The 25,837-nt window shown below is 62.2% G+C and overlaps 2 protein-coding genes across 4 annotated transcripts; one reads left to right on the top strand and one right to left on the bottom strand.

The window, feature by feature from the left end:
* Positions 1-18: 18 nt before the first annotated feature.
* Positions 19-25,013, bottom strand: CSNK1D (casein kinase 1 delta). 3 transcript variants are annotated; one of them, XM_084862030.1, is made up of 10 exons: positions 24,595-25,013; positions 19,047-19,157; positions 10,779-10,927; positions 10,158-10,386; positions 9,774-9,944; positions 9,134-9,282; positions 7,320-7,491; positions 6,697-6,836; positions 614-765; positions 19-136 (listed from the first exon to the last, which is right to left on the bottom strand). In XM_084862030.1, exons 1-9 carry the CDS (start codon positions 24,668-24,670, stop codon positions 676-678), a joined length of 1,287 nt encoding a protein of 428 aa, XP_084718156.1. In that variant the 5' UTR covers positions 24,671-25,013; the 3' UTR covers positions 19-136; positions 614-675. The 3 variants fall into 3 exon arrangements, with proteins under 3 accessions (XP_084718156.1, XP_084718155.1, XP_084718154.1); XM_084862029.1 differs by lacking the exons at positions 19-136; positions 614-765 and adding exons at positions 1,338-2,902; positions 3,908-3,971 and having other exon boundaries at positions 24,595-25,011; XM_084862028.1 differs by lacking the exons at positions 19-136; positions 614-765 and adding an exon at positions 1,338-2,902 and having other exon boundaries at positions 24,595-25,012.
* LOC311610600 (uncharacterized protein) lies at positions 3,978-6,688 on the top strand. Its single transcript, XM_084862058.1, has 2 exons — positions 3,978-5,092; positions 5,123-6,688. The coding sequence occupies exons 1-2, from the start codon at positions 4,684-4,686 to the stop codon at positions 5,728-5,730; spliced, it is 1,017 nt and encodes a 338-aa protein (XP_084718184.1). The 5' UTR covers positions 3,978-4,683; the 3' UTR covers positions 5,731-6,688.
* Positions 25,014-25,837: the final 824 nt, after the last annotated feature.

Below are 25,837 nucleotides of genomic sequence, written 5' to 3'. Positions count from 1 at the left end.
CGGACGGAGGCTGTCAAGGTTCATATTTATTTCACAAACGGGACTATCTCAGGCGGGGGCCCCCCCGCAGGGGATTGTCACCTGATCAGTTTCTCGGGGGAGGCGGCGGGTGGGAACCGCGTCATTCCAAAGCGATCTGTGGTGAAGCCAAGCCCCAGGTTACAGGCGCCGGCACCCGGCCTGCCGACCCCAGGAGAGCCCGGTGCCCGCAGCGGGGCTCAAGGACCTAGAACCCACCCTTTGGAGACTTCAGTCAGAGGGTGGGGCCAGACCTTCCCTCCCTGCCTGCACCCACCATGCCCTTCGCCACCCTGAGTGTCTGGGGACAGCTCCCTCCTGCAGCCGGGAGGTCTGGAATAAACCTGCGCATAGGAGGAGCGGAGTTTGGCTCCAGATGTGGTGTGGTCTACCGCTCCCCCAAATCTCTTTCTCAACAAGAGGGCTGCTGGGCCCGCGCCGGCACCGGGAGCCCCTCGGCACGACCACTAGGTTCTGCCTTTTCCTGACTCACCCTCAGGCGGCTGCCTGGCCCCGTCCAGTCAGACCCGGGTCCTATCTGCTCCCGTCCTCCTTGACCAGCCCTGCGAGCCTCGCCCAGGTCCCTCACACCCACCTGCCCTCACGGCCAGTGCGCCTGCGTGGCTGGGACCCCGATCGGGGGCCGCTGGGGCCGCCTCAGTAGGTGGTGCGTCGAGGGCGCTGGGGCCGGCAGCGGGCGCCCTGGTGGGCCGAGTTTAGCCGGAGAGACGCCCCGTCTCTGCTCCTCTGCAACGAAAAGCAAGCGAGGGCTCACCTCTGGGCTCGGCCACCAGGACAGGCACCGCCCGGGAGCTCGGCGCCGCAGCAGGCACCTCCCCGCAGCCCCGCCCGGCACCCTTTCTGCTGTCCCCTCAGCCGGCACTCCCAGGCCAAGGCGCAGCCCTACATCTACTGACCCCTCGAGGGAGGTGGGCCAGAGGGGCCCTGGGCAAAGCTTGTCAGGTCTGGAAGAGCCAGCCCCACAGCCTGTGGCTCGGTAGCTGCCCGCCCTCTGGGCTGTGCAGCCCTCTGGCTTCCCCCGCGGGGAGCTCAGCCTGCCTGCTGTCACGGGACTTCCCTGCCCCCAAAGGCCTGGCCAGGAGAGGACGGGCCGCCCGGGAGTCATGCCTGGGGCCACCAGGAAGGACCCGAGGCGCTCAGCACATCTGGAAGGGTCGCATGCCCACCTGCCGTGGCCTTGGGAATGGGCGATGACAAGTGCAGCACCCCCCGCCCCCACCCGCCCCCTGCTCCCAGGCTCAGAAATCACCCACACGGAAAGGCGCTGACGAAATAAAGACCACATGCTGGGCGGGGAGGAAAGGTAGACGTCATATATTTATTATTTACACGGTGTGGTAAGTACACAAATACAGTGGTCACACAAATGCACAGTCGGACACCACCCGCGGGCTGCAGACACTGGCTCGAGGGAGGGCAATCGATGCGACACTGTCGGCGGCCAGCAGGGAAGCCCTTGCCCTGACTCACCCGCCAGCCACGTCCCCCAGCACCTGCAGGGCAGCCAGCTGTGCATCGGTGCACCCACCGGGGTGTCCCAGGACCAGCGCCCCTGTGCGGTGGGACGCGGGGCAGGAGGGACACAGACCTGGACACCTTTAAAAGCTAACAGCTTCCTACAAGCTCCCCAGGTGCCGTGGGGTGACGGAGTGGGAGTACCTACGAACGTATGCATTGTGCCCTGCTCCGAGACTGGGCCCCCGGCTACTCTGCCACCGCCTAGGGCACGCACACGGGAGCCCAGCCCTGCCTGCTTCCCGTCCTCTGGGCTCAAAGCAGGACATACCCTCCTCCTGGGCCTCAGGTCACTTCAGAGGGGGCTCCCTTGGGCCAGCCTCTTTCTGGGCAAACTTGCATCCCAGGTGGACAGATGTTGAGTACACAGATGTTAGCACACGGAAGGGCCACTCTGCAACGCTAGTATTTACAGTCTGTCTAGAAAATGCCCCCAAATCCAAAGGCATTGAGGCAACAACCATCAGCAAAGGAACCGCGCATAACCCAGGAGGGCCCGGCGCAGCCTCCGCGTCAGAGTCCTGGGCACGGGGTCCTAGGCACCTGGGTCCGCTGCCGCGTCTGGGAGGTGGGTCAGCGCTTGCTCCGCCCTTCTAACGGCTCTGACGACTCGAGTCCTGGCGGCTCAGTGACGGTGGAAGGGAGTGATGGCCAAAACCAGGAGAGGTCACAGGACACAGCACACAACACACGCACAGACACGTTACACACGTGTACACGTGACAATTTCCGGGAGAACACCCCTCTCCACGGTGGACTACACCAAACAGAAGCAGGAAACATCACTGGCAGCAGGGTGCCCGCCCACCTTGGTCTACAGAAACTCCACGCCGGTGTCTGAGGCGGGACACTTGAGGTCATCTTTTTTAAGACCGCAGAAACAGACGAGAAGAAACAATAAAAAGATTCTTTACACAGATTTAAGCCAGTAATTTTTAGCAAAATGATACAAAACTGTCAGAACCAAGTAGAAGATGGTGGTACAGCAGACTCATCGGGGAGCACGGGCGCCACCGCGGAGGGAGGACCGAAAGGCTCTGGATCGGAGTCTGCTGTCTGCAAGTGTCTGGCACTCAGGCGGCCGTCTTCCCAGCCCCGGGACACCGTCCCCGGGGCCTCAGTGGAGCCCGGCGGTGGCAGCGCTTGGAGTCTGTCCGGTCAGTCTGTGTTTCCCCCGGGCGTTGCTGAGTGGGTGGCCTGGAGTGCCCGGTGTCCTAGCCCGGGGAGCGTCACTAGTAAAGCCATGTAACAGGAGATCAGCCATGCATTGCCTGCCCTTCACAGCACAAAGGAGCTCTCATCGGTGCACGACAGACTGAAGACCACTGGAAGCCACCCGACCGGGAATCTGTCGGAGCCAAAGCACAGGACAAGGTCAGCGTGCGGCCGGGGGCGGGGCCAGTCGGTCAGGGAGGTGCCCTGGGAGGAAGGGACAGACGCCGCCTTGCCCACACTGGACGCCCGTGCCCCCAGCTGCTCCAGGAGCGCCCTCTGCGGCCAGGACGTGCTCAGCAGAACAGCGACAGAAGACGGAAGAGGAAGAGGCATGCAGGCGGCCGAGAAGCTCGTCAACGACAGGACAGAGTCCAAGCAGGAGAGAGACTGGCTCCCAGCCACCCCCCAAGTAGCTTGGGGGCCAGGCCCAGGGCACTGGGGTCCCCACCCTCCGGGGGTGGGTGATACAAGCGGTTCCCATGGAGATGGTCCCTAGAGCACCGTAGTGTTAAAGCCCCAGCAGGTCCACGTGGCCGAGCCGCCAGCCCCCATCCAGGGGAGGAGCCGCCCCGCGTGGCCAGACGGGAGCTCGGCCTGGGCGCCCAGCCATGCGCGTCGGCAGGGAGCAGCGCTGGGCGACGGGTTAGTACACACGACAGCAGAGACAAGATACCGGGCAGAGACCAACTTTGAAAAGAAAAATAAAACGAGGAAGACAAATAAACGAGGAAGGAAGAGATGGCAAAGCCAGGACGGCGGAGACCACAGGAGTCTCACGCAGCAAGAGCACATGAGGCCCCACCAAGCGCGGCCCCTCAGCTGAGCACGACTGACAGATCCGACAACCGACCCGGACCCAACGCACCACAGAGCCCGGTCCGCTCCCCACACAGGCTCCGATTCACAGCAGCAGGCCCTGGGGTCACCCATTCAGGAATCGCCTACCGCCTGCTGGCTCCCCACCCCGACTGGCCCTGACCGCAGTTCTGGAACCCGTGAGGGAAAGCACTGGGCAGAGGGACTCGCTCTGCAGCTCCTGGCGTGCAAGACCAAGCCCGCTGCGTGCGCCCTGTGGGCAGGGGTCAGCCCCGCCCGCCCTGGTCCTGCTGTCGGCGAGACCGGCCATGAGCACACTCACCCAGTGCTGCCTTCCAACGGGAGACGTGCAGCTACTTGCCGTGGTGTTCGAAAGGAATGCTATTCTGAGGTGGGGGGAAAAGACAGCTGTTGGTGAGGAGCCGGGCCGGCCCAGAGGGGGCTCCTTTCCTAGAAGCGTGTCCTCGCCTCGCCGCCACCAGCACTGGCCTGGGGGCCTCAAGGGACCCAGGAGCCGCCCAGGAGCTCAGCCTCACCTGCCCCCAAACGGGAGCAGACGGCGGCTCCTCCAGGATGACCTGTCCCCAAGGCCGCGGGGTGGGGGAGCGAGGACGACGCACAGCTGCCGGCCGCGTCACTGCTCGGAGCAGCCTGTGCCTCCCGACGACACACGACCGGACACATCTCCTCAGTGACAGGCGAGGAGGGACCTCGCTGGGAGGCGGGATGTGGATCAACACAACCGCGCATTCACGGCCCGGAACCAGCGCTGCCCACAGCACTGCCGGACCGAGCGCGCATCAGCCGGCTCCCCACCGGACGCCTGGGAGCTCCCTGTGCGGCCGCTGGCACCCAGGGCCAGGGATGCAGACAGGCCCCAAGGGCTGGCCTAGCACAGCTGCCCTCGAGGAGGACGTGGACGTGAGCACAGGCTGGCCAGGGGTCAGGACGGAGGACACAGAGGTCCACGTCCCCACACCCAGCTGAAGAGGGGCAGCAGGTCTTGCCACCGGCGAGCTGGCAACGGCACCGAGGCCCTTCCTGCTAAAGCTGGGCCAGGCACATGGGCACCGGCTGTCTCCTCCTCAAGGCACAGAGATGCTGGGGAGGCAGGCGGACACAGCATGGCTGCTTCTCCTCACCCCCTTCCTCTGGGGAGCACGTGTGGTTGGAGGCTATAAAACCACGGAAGCCTTAACTTCCAAACTACCACGGCAGACGAGGCAGCCCCTCGAGTCTCACGCTGGCCCCCGGGGCCTTTCAGAGCTTCCTAACGCAGCCGCCCACAGTGACCGGGAAACCGAGACAGACACAACGGGACGGAGCCTCAGGACACACCTCCCCCGGCCGCGTCCTCTGCATGAAGATCCTGAGAAAATCTCCAGGGTGACCAGTGACGAGCGCCGAGGTGCTGCTTTTGGAGGGAAACACCCCAATCCAATCTCTCAGAGCCTCTCCCTCCGTACAGGCCCACCTCCGTTCCTCCAGAGGGGGGAGAGAGAGAGGAGTAGAGAGAGAAAGAGAGAGACAGAGAGAGAGAGAGAGAGAGGGAGAGAGGGAGAGAGGGAGAGAGGGAGAGAGAGAGAGGGAGAGAGGGAGAGAGAGAGAGGGAGAGAGGGAGAGGGAGGAGAGAGAGAGAGGGAGAGGGAGGGAGGGAGAGGGAGGGAGGGAGAGGGAGGGAGGGAGAGGGAGAGAGGGAGAGGGAGAGAGGGAGTGGGAGGAGAGAGAAGGAGCATAAAGGACACGAGTGATAAGCTCGCGGCAGCGGCTAAGCCTCCTCAGGACGCCGCGGTCCGCGCTGAAGAGCTGGACTCCCACCTGGGACCTCTGACTCTCCCACTTCCTCAGCGATCCCAAACCCCCCCACACACTTTCTCTTCGTGGGAAGGTAGGCCGGCTCCTTCCCCGGTCTTTGCTGGCTGGGTCCCCAACACACAGACACCGAGTCCACACAGAGCCCACACAGAGCCCCTGGCACCCCCAGGCCACAGCGCCACTGCACACACGGGGGATGGACGGCTCCCAGGACCTGCTCCTGCTGCTGACTCATGGATTACAGGCTCTTGGGAAGGAGCCTCCGAAGCCCTGCTGCATCCTGAGGGGAGGGAGGAGGGCTGGGAGCATCACCCCGGCCAGACCCCTTGAGCCCCACGTTCAAACCACCTGCATCTCCAGTCTCTGGAGAACTAGGCACAGAGCCCACCGTGTCCAGCAGGGTCACACGTCAGGTCAGCTGGTGCAGAGTGGTCAGTTCTGCCTCCGCCTGGCATACCTGGTCCTCTGCCAGAGACCAGCAGGTCCTGCAGCTCTCCAGCCACTGTGCGCACACCACCCCATTCACTAACAAGCCACACCCCAAATCCACCAGGCCCGGCCGTGGGGTCCGGGAGCTAACCTATACACCGAGGTGGCATCACAGTGAACCAGAGGGCCACCTGCACCCGACTTCCCCTGGGACACCCCATGAAACGGTCGCAGCAGGGGCAGAGTCCTGACGCCTGACCGTCCCTGTCACGGAAGGGCCCCTGGCAGTACTCGAGGGAAAACGCTGTTGTGCTGAGAGAGGTGCTTGCACGACAGAACCACAGCAACGGGAGCCTGCGTGGGCAGAGGGAACCGCGGAGGACGCCACATGAGGCCCCAGAGGACAAGCGCACGGGGACGCCAAGACGGGGATCCTCACCCACGACGTCACCAGGTGCTGGGAGCCCCAACAGACCTCTGCCCACCCCACCCCACGTGACCGCCAAGGAGAGAAGAGCCCAAGGCTGGTGTGCCTCCGAGAACCCAGTGCCGGCGGGCACAGTGCGGGCACAGGGCAGGCACAGTGCGGGCAGTGTGGCCAGTGTGCGCAGGAACGCCGAGCCACAGGCCAGCTTAGCTGGCAGCAGGAGAGAAGAGGCCCCGCTCCGTCCGCACGGCGGAGTGCGCCCTGCACCCACACAGCCGTCTCTCAACCACGGGGGCCAAGAGCAGCCAGGGGCCAGGGCACCTCATCAGCTCAACCCTTCCAAGCCCTCCCCCTCCCCGCCCCCCGCCTGGAGCCCACCAACCAGTCCAGACAGAGAGAAGCTGTGGCAGCGTCCCACCCCGGCCAGCTGGCGCGCATACCTGTGAGGTGGACATGCGGGAGGTATCTTGTCGGCCCGTAAGATCCGACGAGGAGATGTTGACGGGGGCGCCGCGGTGCAGCCGCATACTCACTTTCCGCTCCCTTTCCATGCCGGACACGGGCCGAGGAGAGGTGTTAGCTGAAGGGAGAGGCGGGAGTGAGGCCCCCTCAGCTGCACCCAGAGCTTATCTTCAGCACGACCCGGAGCAGGCCACCCTGCACCCGCCCGGCTAACGGAGCCACAGGGAGGCGCCCCAGCCAACACTGCGCCTCTCGCTGCCCAGCAGTTTGCCCAAGGCCTGCGGCAGGGCCCTCGAGGGGGACACCAGCGAGGGTGTCCCATGGGCAGGCTGCCCAGGGCTCTGCTGGGATGCTGTCAGGGATGGGGAAGAAGAGGGGATGGAGACTGGTGGGGGGATGTGTGTGCCAAGAATGAGAAACTGCTCCCTCGCCTGTCCAACCTCGGGAGCTGGAAGAGGGCCATAGGCACCCCCAGGAGGCATAGCTCCCAGCCTAGACCCTGCTCAGAGCTGCTCCCCCCGAGGTCACCCCTAACAGAACCCCCTGCCTGCTGGGGTGGGTGGGCGGGCACGTGGCTCAGGCTGGGGCCCAGGGCACTCACCAGTGTGTGAGGTAGGGGTGAGAGGGGTGGGGGCAGCCACTTCCTGTGTTCCCCGCAGCCGGCCGGAGGCTGTGGAAGGCAGCCCCCGAGTGGCTGGATTCCGGGAGTGTCTCAATCGCTCCTCGCGGTCCCGGCGTTCCCGCTCGGCATCGTCAGCGGCCCGGCTGGCACCCTGGGCAGCGAGAGAAGGAGACAGAACTGAGCAGCCTGCAAGGCATCACAACTCGAGAGACACCAGGGGCGTGTGAGCAAGGCGAAGCCAGTGAGATGCTTCTCCGGCCCGTCCCGAGTGGGGAGCGAGCAGCCAGGCCCCCTCCGACTTCCCACCATGGCCACAGCACTTCCTCCAGCCGCAACCCTGGCAGCGCCTGGGGGGGGAGGGGTTGGGGTGGGAGGGAGACCTCTTCTCGGTCCGCATTCACAGGGACAGGAAATCGCCTGAGGGTGGATGGCGGGAGTCTGAGAAGCAGGCATGAGCGGCAGTCCTCTCGGTCCAGACCTTGAGCCCAGGGCAAAGGTGATGCTGGGGCTCTGGTCCCGAGGGCAGAGGCCAGGCCTGTCCTGGGGGGCCACGTGGTAGACTTGGGCACAGGCAGCCACTTCACTCTCAGTCAGTTCCAAGCCACTGCACGGGCACTCGTGTCCCCTGGTACAGCTAGGCTACCGCACACGGAAGCTCACACTCGGTTCCCAGCCCTGACAGCGAGAGAGTCTGCAAACTTTGACCTTGGCCCAGACCCATCTGTTTCTGCACACGTTCCGCCCACAGGCTCTCCCGGTACAACCAAGTGGGGTGGCGGCAGCACTGCTCTGACTGCAAAGCCCAAACGAGGTGCTACGTGGCCTTTACCAGAAAAGGCCGGCCGAGCCTGCTGAGGACGGTTCAGAACGGGGGCTGCGAGGGGCTCTGACTGTGGCCCCTCTTCCCACCACCTGGCTCTCCATGGACACACAGGCCAGGTCTGTGTCAGGCAGGCTCTGTGGCGGGCCCTCCCCGTGGAGGTGGCAGCCTCATGCTGGCCGGCACGACCTGCCCGCACAGGGAAAGCTTCCAGTTCTGCACCGGGAGGCTCAGACCCTTAGTCGGGCTGTCACCAGGAAAGGCTCCAATTCCTGTTTGAAGCTCACGACTAAGAGAACGAGCTTCCGAGGAAAGAGGGAAGGAAGTTCTAAAACAGCTGGAATCCTGATCGTGATGTCCGCAGATTAACAAACTCACCCACTTGTATCTGAACAAGTTAAAGTTCAAGCTCGGCCCCCACCCCCTGCAGCATTTGTGCGGGCAATCGAACACACGTGTAACAAACACGAGTCTAGCTTATTGCAGGGCCAAGGTCGGGCTCAGCATCCAGCACCTTCCCAGGCCACACCCTGTGCGGAAGCCTGTCTCAGCCACTCCTCCTGCGTAAGGGACAAGTGGGCATCACACTGCAACACTGCAGGGGTCAGAACCACACCCCCAAGAGCTGTGGTAACCACAACAAAAGGAGCGTTCAACGAGAGAAGACACGGTGTTGAGAGGGCTGGCTCGGGACAGCCTCGCACGGGTGGACACCCCCACCTGCATGTCTGCCTGTGCCTCCCCATGGGCTCTTGGCTTCTTGGGCCTCTCCCGTCAGGCACCTCTCCCGGCAGGAACACCAGCTCCAGTGCAGCATACGTGCTCCGAGCCTGACTCAGGCAGCTCGCCTCACACACGCATGAGCCTCATACACGCGTGAGCCTCACACATACGTGAGCAGACAGCCGCAGCCTTGGCTGGTGGGCTGCTTCTCGTCCGTACGAAAGGCCAGCAAGCTGGCGATGCCACTTACAAACTTGAGCATGTTCCAGTCAAACACGTAGTCGTAGGAGAAGCCCTGGCGATGGAATAGGTTCCGAAAGAGCTGTCTCAGGTACGAGTAGTCAGGCTTGTCATCAAAACGCAACGAACGGCAGAAATTCAGGTACGTGGCAAACTCGGCTGTAAAACAAGAAACAGAGCTAACCAAAAGCACCGGCAACAGGTAACCCCTCCTCACTTAGGGGCGGGACAGGGAGCCTGACCGCCGCCACATGGTGCAGGGTGGAGGGCTGGGAGAGTGAGGCAATGCACGCTGCCCGGGCCGCAGTGGGGCAGCTGGCTGGGCGTCACTCATGCAACATAAGGCTGCCGTTCGATCCTTGTCAGGGCACATGCCCGGCTACAGGCTTGATCCCTGGTAGGGGGTGTGTAGGAGGCAGCCGATCAGTGTTTCTCTCTCTCCGAAAACCAGTAAAAAAAATCTCTAAAAGAGAATGTGGCCGCACTGAGCAGCTTGGCTTCACTGGGCCCGTCCCAGAGGCAGCCCCACGCAGCAAAGGAAAACGCCCTGAGCTGTGGCTCCAGATGTCCGGAGACCCGGCCCCCCGCCACGCAAGGGGCTTGCCGGTCACCCTCCCGAGGCCCTAGCCGCACAGGCCCCAGGCACGCACAGGGGTAGCCTTTGCACAGCATTTCGATGGGCGTGGACATCTTCTTCTCGCTGATGCGCTCGTACTTCTGCCTCTTGGTGGCGGCCTTCAGCCCCTGCCAGGGCAGGGAGCCCAGGTTGAAGTACATGAGCACGTAGCCCAGCGATTCCAGGTCGTCCCTGCGAGATTGTTCTGGAAAGAGGAGGAAACGGTAAAACTTGGCCCACGGCAGCAGCAGCAAGCACACACTTACTTTGGAAACGAACTCTAAAAACCACAAAAAAATACACTTGGATTCTTTGCTGAAGAACCTGCCCCAGATGTGCTACTAGAGACTGTGACTCCCAGAGGAGCCACACCCACGCCTGCCTCCCCAGGTGCAGACCCCCAGGTCCCAGGGCTCACCGATTCCAAGGTGCGTGTTGATGGAGGCGTACCGCGCTGTCCCGGTGAGGTTCTTGTTCTCGCGGTAGGGGATGTGCTGGTGGGTGCGGGCGTCCCGGTACTTCTTGGCCAGGCCGAAGTCGATGATGTAGACCAGGTTGCCCTTCTTCCCCAGCCCCATGAGGAAGTTATCCGGCTTCACGTCGCGGTGGATGAAGTTCTTGGAGTGAATGTACTCGATCCGGCTGATCTGCAGGAGCGCGGCAGCGGGTCAGCTGGCAGTGCCTAGAGGCGGCTCCGCCCGCAGCCAGGACCTGCTGGAGCTGCGTGTGGGCACCCTCGGCCGGGGCAGCGCTCCATAGTTGGGACGGGACACAACCCACCGCCCTCACCCCACCCACCCCCACCCCCACCCCCACCCGGGAGCTCCCTGTGGTGGGCTCTCCTGGGGGACCGACAGCGGCTGCAGCAGCCATCCTCTGTGGTCCCATCAGCCGGGAGGCAGCCCCACACGTGGGTGTGCTGTGCCCACGGTGGCTCCCCAAACCCAGCCACCGTGTCCCTGCCTGGGGGCAAAGGTTAATGAACATCTCCTTCCTCCCCGTGCACAGGCAGCGGGCGGGGCCCTGAGGCAGCGCTCACCATCTGGTCGGCCAGCAGCAGGACGGTCTTGAGGCTGAACTTCCTCGAGCAGAAGTTGAAGAGGTCTTCCAGGCTGGGCCCCAGCAGCTCCATCACCATGACGTTGTAGTCCCCCTCGGCGCCGCACCACCGGATGGTGGGGATGCCCACTGGAAGGGACACGGTGTCAGCGCGGCCAGGGTGGGGTCAAAGCCCCTGACACACCTGCGCTCACATGAGACTCTCTGACCAGGGTCAGGCGGGCAGCAGTCACGGGACCCAAGGCGAGAACGGCAGGGAAGAGGGGTGTGGGCTGAAGCAGTGTCCAGGGACCCGGCGAGCAGCACCCTCAGTGAGGCCGATCACGGGGGAGATCCTCAGGGACTCCCATCGGACTCTCAGAGAGGACACTGCAGCGTGCAGGGTGGGAAACACATGGGTGGGGTCACAGCAGACCCGGACCTGTGGCCCTGAAGGCATGTGACATGTAGGGACAACTGCAAGGCATCCCATTTCTGTGACCAGAGCCCCCAGGAGAGGAAAGAGAAAGACAGGGACCGACACCCCACGGGAAGAAATACAAACGACGGCATTTAACCCACCGGCCCAAGGACAAGAGTCACAGAGACCATCACACTGCCGTCCGACCAGCATGCTCACGGAAGAGCCCCACGGAAGAGCCCACCAGGAAGGAGCGGAGAGGCGGGGACTGCGGCGTCTCCTCAGAACACGGGAGGCCTGGCATCCCAGAGGTACCGGCTGCAGAGGCCTCAGCAGAGACAAAGCCGACGTTTCCAGCCGCCGCAGACCAAGGCCGGCGATGCCCCAGGAACGCAGAAACAGCAAGTTCCTCCCAGGCCTGCGGCTGGCCGAGGACGTGGGCGACCAGGATCCAGCCTGACTGACATACACGAGAGTAAGTCCCCACGGCCGCTCCCTCACAAGGAACGATGATTGGAGGACCTGCCGCAGCCGGGAGCCATTCCTGCTCTTGTACGGAATTCCCGGATTCCACACAAGAGCAGGCACCCTCTCTGCACGGACAGGACACAAGGCACAGAACACACATTAGTGTCACACGCAGCAGCTGACAGAAAGGACTACCAGTTGTTTCTTAGTGACCAAGGCACCCATTCATCAACAACGACCTCTAAGCCTCTGCTGCTGACAGCAGGGCTTCGCGAGCCAGGAGCAAAGCGACAGGAGACAAGCCCCTCTGGCTGAGCTCAGTCTGTCTCCACAGCAGGACCCTCCCGTGCGCCCCACAGACAGGCCTCGCTCGAGGCCTGTGTGCTTGGCTGTGTGCAGTGTGCTCTGACAACAGCACCCCCGTTGGGAACAGAGTGGAGAGCTCTGGATGCTCCCCAGACACTTCAATGGAACTGGTGCCTGCCTGCCCCTCAGGCTGTGCGGGCCCCTCCACACAGGGACAGCGGCACCCTCACCCGGAAGCCACCCAATCAGGCTCCCCCAGGGCTTTCCAGCTGCTATCCCACCGCGGAGCTCGGGGAGTCTCGTCCTTTGCCAGCACCGTGAAATGACGGTTGCCAGCACCGTGAAATGACGGTTGCCAGCTGGTTTGCCGGTGAAAGGCGGACATCACAGACACTGCACGGCCCAGTCACAGCCAGCACCTAGCGTCAAGCCCGAGGGGCAACAGTGATGATGACAGCTCTCAGCCTTTTAGGCGAGGACAAGATGTCAGAGGCAGAGACAACACTTCCTGCTGGGAAGCAAAGTGAATGCTGCTTGCACACGTGCACCGCAGTCCACAGCCCGGACCCAGGGCGCGATCAGCGCAACAAGAAGCCAGCACAGCAGGCCTCCACAGGCGCTGCGACAGTCGCACGTGGGGCACTGCCAGCCAGAGAACACCTGTGTTTGAAAGAGATCAAGGATCTCAGTTCTGTCTGAAAAAATAAGAAACCCCAAGTTAGCAGAAATAAAAGGTCAGGGCAGAAATCAATGAAATAGAAAACAGAGAAACGTGCTGAAACCAAAAGCTGGCTCTGTGAGATGTTGGCAAACCTCTCATCAGACTGCAGGGAAGAGAAGCAGATGCAGGCACGAGTCTCTCAGTCAGAGGCTGACGGGAAACTCCGACTCCTCGGACGAAATGGACGCTGAAGAGTACCACCACCACGGCCGGCGTGCTGGCCCAGAGAAAGGGAGCCAAGGCCCACAGCGTCTGAGCAGACCCGCAGCAGCTGGGGGAGCGCCCTGCACCTGGACACGCGCCGGGGCAGGAGCGCGCAGTGACCACTGACACCAGCAGACACGTCACGGACAGGCCTGCTCCCTTCCGGAGACTCTAGGACAGGGGTCCTCAAACTTTTTAAAGTGGGGGCCAGATCATGGTCCCTCAGAGAGCTGGAGGGCCAGACTATATGAACTACTAATTCCTACTGTAACACCTCGGCTGCGCTCACTGCCCAAAAAACCTGGCGGGCCGGATCAGACTCCTCTGCCGGCCGCATGTGGCCCGAGGGCAGTAGTTTGAAGACCCCTGCTCTAGGAAATGCAAACCTGCCCGGGACGCAGCAGAGTGGTGACCTGGCAGCAGAGTGGGGTGGAGGGACCGAGGGGGTCTAGACATTTCTGGGAGCGATGGAGACAGCAACACTCCTGGTGATGGTCATGGTCCCATGAGGGCGTCACACTGCACACTTAAAACACACGCTGATCACACCTCCGTAAAGCTGACTTAAAAATAAAATACATTTTCCTGCTTCACTTTCCCACCGGAATTACATCTGCACAGGATGCGCTGGTGGTCTGCAGGTCAGCTCCCAGCTCCGCGTGAGGGCGGCACCCTGGGGCCACAATCTACTCAGGCTGTGTCCCAGCTGTGCCGTCCTCCGGAGCTCCCCCAACCAGGTCCCATCAGGGCCACCTGTGGTGTGTGGTCACCACAGACTTCGGTGCTCGGGCAGCTTTGAGGACAACCCCGCTTGCTGGCCTGACCCCGTTACGCTCCTCTGTGGACTAAGCTTCAGGGTGGGGTCAGACCCACTCCCCTGAAGGTGTGTGCTGCATCCGTGGACCAATCAATAAAGAGGCCATTTCCCACTCGACTGCTCCCTCTGCACTTTTCTGTGGCGCTTCCTGTGTGAGCGCACACCAGGGGGTCACAGATGCCCCTCCCTTCTCCCAGGGCTGGACCTCATTGCTAGTTCCGAGGTCCCAGTTATCCCACGTTTGGCCAACAGATGCCCCTCCAAGCTTGCTCCTGTGCCCTCTGGACAAGTGCCCACTGGCCCGAGAACCTTCCGAGCCACAGCCTGCTCGACTGCCTCCCCTCCCCTCCCCTCCCCGCCCAGCGCTGGACCCAGCCGCCAGGCTCCTGTGGGAAAGGAAGTGGAGAAGCCATTATCTGGATGCCAGGCTGTCACTCCTTGCAGCCACTGAGCTTTGATTTTCGCGGGGCACGTGCCTCCTTCAGGATGTCGTCAGCCTAGGACCTTGGCTGTTGCAGGTCTTGAGTCAGCTTGACGTGTGAAGAAACATCCTGCCCAGCCTGGATGGAGAGGGCTCTGGGAGGAATGACAGCTGAGTCATCATGCCAGGAACATGTGGAAGTCGTCTTCAGCATCCCTCCCCCGTCAAACTTTATGTCCTCTGCACATGGGTCTCACGTGGCGTAAGATACATTCCTAGTCACCTGTGGTTCGTATTTGACTAAACTATTTTAAGAATTAAACTTCAGCCCGGCCGGTGTGGTTCAGTGGTTGAGTATCAACTCTTGCACCAAGAGGGTGCCAGTTCAATTCCTGGTCAGGGCACATGCCTGAGTTGTGGGGTCAATTCCCAGTAGGGAGTGTGCAGGAGGCAGTCGATCAATGATCCTCATTGATGTTTCTCTTTCTCTCCCTCTAAAAACCAATAAGAACACATAAAGAAAAATAATTACACTTCAGTTTCTGGGGCCAACAGCCGTCTGACCAGGACCCTAGGGCTCAGCAGACTGTGGGCTGCATCCACCCAGCAGCTTGCAGGCGGCTGTGCCAAGGTGCTGGGAGCTGCAGCTGCTGCACAGGGCTGGCATCGCTAAGTGGGTCACCATGCACACAGGACTAGGCTTCCTGTCTGCGCCGTGACCACGCTTGACCCCGGGAGCCTGAAGGAGCACGAGGCAATGGAGGTGAGCGTCCAGAACTCCACCCAAGGCCTGGAGTCTCTCTAGCGACTGGCCCTGGTAGAGTTCTGTCCCCGGGGCAGGAGATGGAAGGAGACAGGCACCATAACTGTGGAGGTCACACAGCCCCAGAAGTGCCTCTCCTGCCAGAGCATCAGCCACACGGCGGCCCAGCTCAGGGAAGCCACACCAGCCTGCCTCTTGGGGGAAGGGAGCCACAGCCCTGCCCTACGAGGAGGCCCAGCGGTCAGGTTTCAAGGAGCATGGAGAGTGCTGATACTGGGTCAAGCAGGCCCACAGCACCTCCCTCCCCCTGGGAAGGGGAGCAGAGGCACTCAGACCATCTGTCCGTGTCCCTGTGGCTGCAGGACACCCCCCAGGACCTGCATGCTATGTTGGGCTCCACTTCCAGAACAGCAGCTGGAAGGGGCCTGCCCAGGGAAGCCGTTTTCCTTGGGAAGATGAGAGGACCTTTCCTGTGCTGAGTGAAGCCATGAGGTGTGAGAGCAGTGATGGCCCAGGCCCTCTGGGAGGCATGGTCTCCGAACAGGGTTTTCAACCACCGGCCTCCTCACTCCAGGCAGTCAGGATGGGACCAAAGGGGGTGGCTGGGGACCAGCTGCAGGTCTGCTGCTCCTACACCCGCGTGTGCCCCACTCCAGCCACCACCACTCCATGCTGCGCGCTGGGACCACTGCACCGTGGGTCCACACCCCAGGCCAGCGGCCCAGCTGTGCGCGGACACTCCTGTGCGCCTCGCTTTCTTCCTGTGATGTTCTGCATCGTGTTCCTGCACTGCTTGTTCTCCGGCCCATGAGCAACGTTAGGGCTGAGTCGGCAGCTGCTCAGGCCTGCTCAGCAAGAACGCGGTGTCCCGTCACCATGGAGACCACCTGTCTGAGTGCCCAGCCTACCCAACCAGCTCACTTTGCCAATCAGAGCTGCTTCTCGGGCAGTGCCCTCCTGCAAGCCCCGCATCTTCAGTGTATCACAGGAGACAGTTTTAACCTGGCCCTGGATGGGACCTCCTCCTGGGAGACTGGAAATGGTGTGAACAGGAGGCCAGACGAGGGTGCTGACAGGTGAGGAAGGATTGATTCCTGTTCAGACCCGCTTCACCCACCGGATCCTTCCTGTGGGGGCCAGGCCTCCCACATCACAGGGTTCACGTGTAAGAACCTGAGTTGGTCAGATGTTCTAAGAATACCTCTGCGCCCATCCCAAAGGCCACTGGCTACAGGAAGCAGGGACCCGGCGCTTAACCTTTCCCAGTCGGCCCCAAGGTGCCTGACCGCAGAGGACGCCGTCGCGGAAGGAGAAAAGGGTGCAGCCTGCGTGCTGACTCCCAGGTCGGAACGGACGAGTGCAGCAGAACACAGCGAGCGACTGAGTCTGATCCTGCTCTCGCTGCCCAAACTGCTGCCGCCCACTCACTGCCAAGGCGCTAGGCTGTGGTGGCTGACCGCCGGGTGGGCCCCGCGGTGTAAATAGTGTCATTTTTTTCCAGGTTCTTCTCGGACTTCCCTGTTCAAACTCCTTTTCTATTGGGAGAAGCATCGCCAGAGCATCTGACAGGTTCACACCACACAAAGACTGAAACACAGGCTTGCTCGCAGCAGGGGTCATGAGCCCATCTTTCTTCTTTTTCTCCTCTTTCCCTATTTTTTAAAAATATTTTTATTGATTTAGAAAGAGAGGAATAAAGAAGAGACAGAAACATGGACTGACGACCAAGCCTGCAAACGGATACTGCTCTGACCAGGAAGCGAACCGGCATTCTGGGTGCCAGGATGACGCCTGGCCAGCTGAGCCACACTGGCCAGAATTCCGTTTTCCACTTTGGACCAGTCTGTCCTAATAACGGACTCCTACCCACTCCTTCCTCTATTCCTCCTCCAGCCCCCTCAACTCCCTGCAAGAAAAAGACCACAATCCTACACATTTAATTTCTGGGTTGTCTCCAGAAAGCGTTAAGTGATTTGTGTAATATTCTGAAAAAGCTAGAAACAGTCCCGCCACTGCTCCCAGCCTCCTGAGTTCAGACCACGCAGGCACACCCGTCTTTAGATGGATCAGGCTTGCTTTAACCTCTAGTCCAAGGGCGGGGGGAGGGCACTTCCAGTGGACAGTGGGGTCAAGAGACAAAAGAAGGGAAGATGAAGGTGCAGGAAATTTTTATCAAAGCCGCCACAGTTGTTTTCTAGGAGACAGACGAATGCAACTCTGTATTCACTGCTAGAAACCAGAGCTGTGGGTGAAATCTTGGATTTGTGGGGAGGAGGGAAGCATGGGCTTATCTGTCCTTGTCCAGACCTCTCCGTGGTCGGGGACCTGAGCGAGCTGCGGGGCATCTTGCTGGACTGGTGCTCGCTCCTCCCCTGCTGTCCCCGCGCAGCACACGTGACCCTCTCCCAGATCAGCAACAAGCGACCTGCAGTGCCATGGGCCGCACACAGAAGGCAGTTAACAGCAGAGCCCTGCTCTCCGGGCAAGCGACTCCCGCTCCCTCTGCCGGCCACAGCGTGCCGTGGTCAGTGAGCTCATGGGACTCGCCCAGAGGAGGTGCTCGGCTGGTCTGGATGCAGTCCTCTGGAACACAGGCCTGCCTGTGGCTGGTGTGGCTCAGTGAACAGAGCGTCAACCTCGGACTCGAGGGTCCTAGGTTTGATTCTGGTCACAGGGCACATACCTCAGCTGTAGGCTCGATCCCCGGCCCCGGTCAGGGTATGTGCAGGAAGCAACCAACCGATGTCTCTCTCTCAGACTCTCCCCATCCCATTCCACTCTCTCTACAAATCAATGGAAAAATATCCTCAGGTACGGATTAACAAAAAAATAAAATAAATAAAAAACAGAGTAAAACACAAGTCTTATACCTGAATAGCAGCCACTGCGTGTGCATCTGAAACGGGGACCCGATCTGTGTGGCGAAGGGGAGTGTGGGGCACTGGCCGGTCCCGGAGAAGGGCCAGGGGAGCCTGGGAGTCGTGGCACTGGCTCCGAGAACAGGGCTCTGGCGGGAAGCAGTGCTGGCCCCAGGCACTGAGCTACATCTAGAGACGTTTCTGATCGCTCCGGCCTGGGTGAGGTGCTCCTGCATGTGCAGAGGGCAGCCCCACAACAAATGACAGACGGGGTGCCCTAGCTGGGGAGTCTCAAGAGGTGCTGCTCCTGAACAGCCAACAGGCGTTTGAGTGGTTCTATTCCACCCGAGCACCAGGCTCCTCCCCCGCGGAGGCCACATCCTGAGTCACCTCGTTCTACTTGCCACCTCCTTAAAAGCCGTGCCTGAGAACTTCCTTCTGCTGCGGCCGCAGGGGGCAAGCACCCTGGCCGGCTCCTCTGCGGCCTCTCCCTGGGACGCCAGGGAAGGTTTCCACCCGTGTGCCAGCTGAAGGCCTCTGGTCCCATCAACGCAGGCGAGCCGGCGGACACCCCGTGCAGGGCCTGCAGGACCGTGTGCTGCTCTGGTCGTCTCTGCTGCTAGAGATGCTTGTGCTGCACCAAGTGCTGGCTCCAGCAGCAGCAGCAGCAGCAGCGACCCCGCTGCTGTGGAGAGAAGGTCTCCCCTGCAGGGAAGCTGTGCTGTGGGGGACCCCCGGGCGCTCCCCAGAGCTTCCCGAGGCCCTGCGCCCAGGCCCCTTGGGGACAGCAGACAGTCCTCTCCAGGCTGCGGCACCTCCACCATGAAGACTCCCTTATACACCCACTCCCTCTTGCTCATCTGCAAAATTACTCTCAGTCCAAAAAGTTCTCAAAGGTAGACTCTGAGGTCAGGAAGGGTGCCTCTGACATCGGTACCCTTAGCCCCCGGGGAGGTTTGGGGACAGAATTGGGGCAGGAATTCAGCTCGAAGGGGTTGCAGTAGTTTCACTCAGAAAAGTCTGAAGTCCCCTACGCCCCCGCCCAGGCTTGTGAGCAAAGCAGGTGGCACAGAAGGACCAGGTGGCACAGAAGGACCAGCAGTGCTGGAAGTCAAAGCCCACGGGCCCTGAGCTCAGACGCTGCCCGCAGACCAGGGAAGCAGTGATGGAGCTGGAAGTCCACATGACAGCATCCACAAGGACGCCGGCTGGGTCCAGGGTGCGGGCACTTCCCTCCCTTCCCCCAAACAGGCCAGAGCCCTGGTCCGGTCTTCAGCGGTACGGCCTTACCTCCTCCCTGCATCATTTTGTAGATTTTGCTCTCAATGTGGAGCTGAGGGTGTTTGGTTTTGACACATTCAAGCTTGATGGCAACTTCTTCTCCCGCAACAATGTCCGTACCTTGCAAAGGAAGAAAAGCCAGCGTTAATTATCTGGCGCCCACCACCTAACCCACGTCACATGGTCAGGACCCCAGATGGTCACACTCCACTTCCTGTGGCGAGGTCAGTGGTGCACAAACCCCATGGAAAACGACGCCTTTCCCCTTTTAAGCCAGGGAGTATTTCATGGGGACAGGAAAGTCCAGCCTGGGTTCCCACAGCCCACCTCCAGGGGGCCCCCTCTGATCATGTCACCAGGGACCCTTCAAGCTCCCATCTCCCTGCTCTAAACCTTTCATCGCCCTGTTGGTCAGCCCCAGGTGACTCCACGTGTCCCTGGGACACCTTCCGTGTGGCCCCGCCACCCGCACTGCCGGGACAGGCCTGTGCGTACGCGTGCACCGTTGTCTAGAGGGAAAGCTGGTTTCATCAGACGCCACATGACCCGTCTACCCAGCCCAGGGTCCAGCTCACAGCCCTCAGCAGCCAGGCACTTCTCAATGGGCCAGATCACCAGGTGGCAGCGCTCCTCCCTGACCCGGCACAGCCAGAGGGGGAGGGGGAGCTCAGTAAGCCTTGTGCTGCCAGGCAACAGGACAACACTTGTGTTTCTTACTGACACTAGAGTTGTTTCCAAAGCCCTGACTACACCTATGCCACAGGTACCTGTCATGCACCTTAGTTAATTTTGTACTGAAACTGGCAATACAATGTATGCCAATACCTCCCATTATCAACCTGTGCGTTTCAAGGTAAATTAAGAATTTTTATCTACAAATATTTTGTCTTTGTTTTCCTCCAATAATGACCTGCAAACTCGACAGTCTTCACACATCAATGCTCCAGGCTCCAAGCTGACCCCGTGGCCGGAGGACCTTCCTGCAGGCGCTGTAACTGGAGAGCAGGAGTCTCCCTCGCCCAGGTGCCTCCAAGCAGGAAGCCCTGGAGCCTCCCCAGCAGGGCGGCGCTAGTGAACCAGGACTCTCATTAGAGCCCTCAGCCATCACTGGCTCCAGCAGCCCAGAGAGAGCCCGGGACACTTCCTTCCCCGGTGCTCGCCACAGTGTGATCACGAGGGACGGTGGCACGAGCGGGGTAATGGCCACAGAGCACCCTGAGACCCCAGACAAAAGGCGGACAGGGTCAGCAAGCATCACAGCCGTGGCCACCAGCAGGAGCGCCGCCTGCTGAGACTAACATCCAGTAAACGCCCAAACTCCAAGAAGTCTCCTCTCGCCGCTCAATGCTGCCTGGGATGGGCCATGTCTAGTGACTGAATCCAGAACCGGTCACAGCGCAGGTTCAGTGAGGCTGTTCCCAACCCGACCGCCCTCTCCCGTGGCCTCTAGCCTAAGAGCTTCATTCCCCAGGGCAGACAGGCATGCATGTCACTCTGCCGGCCTGCCGTTGGGGCAGTCTATCCAATTACAAGAGAAATGACTTCACCAGCAAACTGACGGTGCAAATGAAAAATGAACTCGAGTTCCTGTGAGGACCTGGAACCCCGGACTGAACTAGCCAGCGCAGGAGGAACGATGACTCATCTTACCAGTGACATCAGCAACTCCACACGCTCATCACTGCCGTCCCAGCCAGCACACAGCCCTCAATGGAAAAGCAGCTCGGACCTGCACAGACTACCTGCCAGCTAGTGCCTCTGAGAAGGCGCCAGCACTTCCAGCTCCACTCGCTGGGGCAGGGAAAGCGAACAGAGAAGAGTCACCCTGCAAGAGAGTCTGTGGGACACATGACCACAGGCAACTCTGGAACACAGGATTTCTCTTCCAACACGGTGCCAGGCCTCCGCCAGGATCAACCTGCAACTGAGCCGGCCTCCGCCAGGATCACACCTGCAGCAGAGCCACCTCCCTCAGGATCACACCTGCAGCAGAGCCGGCCTCTGCCAGGATCACACCTGCAGCAGAGCCGGCCTCTGCCAGGATCACACCTGCAGCAGAGCCGGCCTCTGCCAGGATCAGAGACATGAACACCTCCCGAGTGTAGCAACTCAAGGAGAAGGGCTTCACGTGGCTCTCAGCCACACAAACATGAGGGTGCGCACTTCCACTCCCCGACGGGTGGAAGTCCCGAGAGCAGAGCTTCAGGTTCTGTGCATTCTGGACCCCGGCGCTCAGGGGCCCTGGGCAGCACCCCCTCTGCAGCTGGAGCCCCATGATTCAGGCGGAGCTGCTCCAAGCCTCATCCCCCGGCCCAGTGCAGGGGGACGGGACGGGACAGGACAGCGAGGAAGCGCCATGAGCCGGACAACAGGTGACATCGCAGCACCATGTTCATCTCATCCCGTGACCACCTGGAAACTGCAGAGCCGGTGCCTCGCAGCGGGAACTTGTAGACGTGCTTCTGGACGGAAGCAGGAGCTGAAGACAACACTGCTCTGGTTCCAGGTCAGAATCGAGGCATGCTGGGCTTCCTCTGTCTGTTTATGCTCAGGTGCCTGAGCTCCCAAACCACCCCTCTCTCCATCCCCATCCAGCAAAAGTGGGGCGCTCAGGCGGCAGCGGGACGTCTATGTTCAGACACAGGTCAATGCTGGTTTCACGCAAACAAAACTGTCCCTCAAGTTGAGCGGACAAGGCAGTTGGTAAGTAAGTGGAGCTAACCACAAGTGCAGCCCCATCCTGAGACAGGGAGGAACTCCCGCGGAGTGACAGCCAGGAGCAGACAGGGAGAGGCCCGGGAACAGCAGGGCAAAGGTCACCCGAAGGTAACTGTTGACAAGCAGTGGATGCAGTGCCAGGCCTTCTCGTCAGAGCCCTCAGCCACCACCCTGGGGACGCAGGCGATGACCTACTGTGTGTTCCACACCTGCTGGGTGCCAACAGGAGTGTGAAAATCAGTGAGAAAACATGAAGACGTTCCTAAACGTTAGCACCCAAGAAGGTGCTTGGACAGCACAGTCCGCCCGCGATAACCTGACAGAGCAAGTACCAAAGCCGAAAGCCAAAAGGAAAAACTCCATTCTGACACCAGCGATGCGGGCATGCCAGTCGCCGGCACCGCCTGCAGACAGACAGGGAGAACAGCCGTGAGCATGGCTCCCTGCGCCCCAGCCCCCGCAGGCTCCGGGAACATGGCTGGACTTCAGAGCAGCCCCAGTGCAGACCACGGCACCACCACACACTCTTCCCAGTGCCTACCGCCACACGGGGTCCACACTGGTCACACTGGCCCTTCTCTAATTCTCCAATGTCACCTGCCAGCAAAGTGGGAGGGCTTCAGTCACCCCAGCAACCAGGGCTGAGGCCTGTGGAAGCCAAGACCAGGGAGGCCCGGGAGCCGTGGGCGAGGCTGCCCTCCGGCAGCACCGGTGCGGTGCCTCCTGCACCCGAGTGCTGCACAGGTGTGTGAGCCCCCGGGACATGGGAAGCGTGGGGAGGCGGCTGAGGATTAAGACCACACATTTTGGAATCCATGTTGACCCAAGTCCAGTACACAGGTTTTCCGAAGCCCAGGCATTAGGGAAACAGCCCCCAGAGACCACAACCTGTGAACAGGCGACTCCAGGAAGCACCCACTGGCCTGGCTGGGCAGGACCCTTTCTGACACTGAACTTCCTGGTGCCAGCTGAAGGACAGCCTTTCCCTCCTCCCAGTATCAAAGGTATGGAAGCACAGCAAGTCCCAAGGGGACCTCCATGACTCCAAACGCCAGGCTCAAAACAGGGTGAACCTACCTGGTGGGGTCTAGAGTGTTCTGACAACAGCGAAGTGCTGGCATGAGAATGACAAAGGACACACGAATTCTCAAGATGAGGGCTCGGTGCCTAATCAGCGGCTAAACAAACAGAACAAAACTTGGGTCCGGATGACTCAGTCCGTTCTATGCTCTTTGGACCTCATCTTTGACCCTTAACTACAGTGTGGGTGAGCACCCTCAGACCCACCTTCCCAGCCACAGGCTCCCACTCCTCTGGGTACCACGCAGCCCGGGGCAGGGCAGGTGGGAAAAGCCGGGCTGTGCTCAGCCCCACACAAGGGACTCCAGTGAACCCCGATGGGTGCGCGGCTCTCTGAAGGAGGCAGGAGTCCATAGGCCACCCACCCATGTCAGATATGCGAGACCGGTCAGCCCAGCAGGAGGTGAGGCCCACAGGGGGAGTGGTGACAGGCAGATGGGGTCCCTCAGAGCTCCCATCCCGTGGAGAAGGGCGTGGTGACAACTCCCACCTCGGACTCCCAGAGCTGCCCGGCAGTCTCAGACCAGGGGACGAGAGGCTTTAAATAAAACATCTGCTCCCGATGCCCGCAGAGGAGCAGCTCACGGACTGGCTTCTCCGCCCGGCTCCTGGGTCCCAGGTTGAGTATTGCCAAAACCCCACTGCTCTATAAATAAGGCAAACAGCTTGCATTCACACAGCACTTGGCCTCCCAAAACGCTGCTGAGAGCGCAGCCGGCTGACGACGGGGCATAAATATTTAAACAGTAAAATCCAAATGTCTCCAAAGTGTATTTGACTCCGCAGGACAGTGGGAGGAAGAAGAGCTTCAAAGGCGACGATGCAGAGCGCGGCAGGTTCCCTGCAGCGGAAGAAGGGCGCCCAGAGCGGGTGTGAGCCTCCCGCAGGGGGCACCAGGGCTGCGGCCCCGCCGGGGACGGGAGGGGGCGGGGAGCGCCCCCGGAAGCGGGGCTGATGCCCAGGCCGCCGCCGGACCCTCCCTGACAGGTCCGCCAGCCCAGCACCCGCAGGAAGAGTTCGTTTACCCCCAAACTTGCGCAACAGCGGCTCCTCCGCACCCACGCCGCGGGCCAGGGGCCGGCCCCACGGGGCTGGGGGAGCCGGCACGCAGGAGCGTCCGCGGCGGATGCCCAGCTGGCGGGGGGCAGGCCGGCCGCCCCTCACACCTGTGCGCGTTCTCTCCCGGGCGCCGGACACGGGCCAGAACGTCCCGCCCCAAACAGTTTTCGGACCCGCCCGAACCACCCAACAGCCGGGGCGAGCCCGCGAGGGCAGCGCGGCCGCCGCGCCCGCCTCCGCCGCGGCCAACGTCCGGACACGGCCGGTCTGCGGCCCCCGCCGCACGTCCGGCCCCCGGCGCGGAGCTGGGTGCGCAACACGTCCCGGCCCAGGCCGGCCCCGCGCGAAGGGCCGCCGGGCCCCGGCTCCGGCCACCGCCCCCCGCCCGCCGCACGTGCCGGGCCGCGGGCCGCGCTCCGCCGCCGCCTTTGTCCGCCTGCGGGGCCGGGGGGTCCCGGGCCGCCCCCAGCCCCGGCACACGTTGGGCAGGTGCCCCCGGGGCGGCGGCGCGGGCCGGCGCGGAAGGCCCCGGCTCCTGCCTGGGCGGGGCGGGGTCCCGGGGACAGAGGCGGGGGGCGGAGGGTCCCCGGGGCGGGGGGGGGGGTGGTGGTGTGGGTCGGGACCGGGTCCCCGCGGCCGGGCCGGAGGGGCCGAGCGGACGCCGGCCGGGGCGGCCCCGGACCAGGGACGGGCGCCTCACCGAGATAGATGTCTCCGAAAGAGCCGCTGCCGATCTTCCGGCCCAGCCGGTACCTGTTCCCGACTCGGAGCTCCATGGCGGCGGCGGCGGCGGGCCCGACTCCCTCCTGCCCTCCCGGCCGCTTCCTGGGTCTGAGCTTGGGGAGGCGGCGCCGCCGCTGCCGCTACTGCGGGTCCGGCTGCCGGCTCCGCCCCCCTCACGGCCCCGCTTTCACCATCGCTTTCCAGCCGCCCAGCCGCTCCCAGAGCCACAATATGGGGCGGATGGGACAGTCCGAGCGCCGCTGCCCCTGCTCCGGCTCCTGCCGACCACGCTTGCCCTCTCCCCGCCACGGATGGACTCGGATCTTCCGGGCCTAAATTCCCCCTCAGCTGCCTGAAGGAGCCGCCGCCATCGCGCTGTGACGTCACTTCCCCTAGCAACCTGGGGGCGGGGACTCGCTGCCTGAGGGGCGGGGCCGCGCTGGCTGAAGGGCGGGGCCACTCGGGCTGAGGGGCGGGGCCGCGCTGGCTGAGGGGCGGGGCGGGGAGGGGCGGGGCTGCCGGGGGCGGAGAAGGGCTAGCACGCTCGGGGCGTCCTCGCGCGACCCGGGTACCCCGAGTCAGCCCCCTCCTCCCTCTGCCCCTCGCCCCCTGCCCCCCTCAGCAGCCCCGAGCCGGCCCCTACCGTATTGTAGGCTCTGCGTCTGCCTCCGCGGGTGTCTCGGAACCCGCGGCCTTTGTGGACCGCCCTGGGATGGACCTGCAGGCGGTGCCCTTCACCGGAGGATGATGGGGTGGAGGGGGGGGGCCGAACCCGCCTCTCTAGGCTCCCGGGCCGCGCCCTCGGACTCTGCACGGGGAGGGCCTGTCACCCGGGACCAGCGGCCGGGGAGATGGCACGGGCTAGGCCGCGGGGGACGCAGGTGTGCACTCGGGCCTTGGGCTGCACCTCCTCCGACTGCTGCACACAGACCAGAAGGGCGCGCCCCGGGTCTGGGGTCAGCTCCCAGGGGCGAGGCCAGGACCGCCTGTCTCTCCGTTCCATCCTCTTCCTGTCTGAACGCGTCCGGAACAGTGTTTGGTGTTTATCACGTGTAATCACGTCAGGACAGGCCCGAGGGGAACAACCCAGACCTCCGTAACGCCGGTCCACGCGGTGGAATATTGCTCAGCCGTGCAGAGGGGGAGGCATGGAGGCTATAACCTGGATGACCCTTGGAAACGTTACAGAAGCCAGACCGCCCATGGCCACCCCCTGTGGA

Source organism: Pipistrellus hanaki (genome assembly GCF_964339955.1).
Source record: "Pipistrellus hanaki genome assembly, chromosome: 16".
NCBI classification, from domain to species: Eukaryota; Metazoa; Chordata; class Mammalia; order Chiroptera; family Vespertilionidae; genus Pipistrellus; species Pipistrellus hanaki.
The sequence above is the reverse complement of the archived record's forward strand: the minus strand, read 5'-3'. Positions and strand labels throughout refer to the sequence as shown.

Excerpts from the sequence above, each read along its gene's own strand:
- LOC311610600 (XM_084862058.1), top strand. The coding sequence starts at position 4,684 with ATGCTGGGGAGGCAGGCGGACACAGCATGGCTGCTTCTCCTCACCCCC. Across the intron at positions 5,093-5,122 it reads GAGGGGGGAGAGAGAGAGGA|AGAGAGAGAGAGGGAGAGAG; the intron begins GTAGAGAGAGAA and ends AGACAGAGAGAG.
- CSNK1D (XM_084862030.1), bottom strand. The coding sequence starts at position 24,670 with ATGGAGCTCCGAGTCGGGAACAGGTACCGGCTGGGCCGGAAGATCGGC. Across the intron at positions 19,158-24,594 it reads TTTCGGAGACATCTATCTCG|GTACGGACATTGTTGCGGGA; the intron begins GTGAGGCGCCCG and ends TTCCTTTGCAAG. Across the intron at positions 9,945-10,157 it reads CAACACGCACCTTGGAATCG|AACAATCTCGCAGGGACGAC; the intron begins GTGAGCCCTGGG and ends TCCTCTTTCCAG.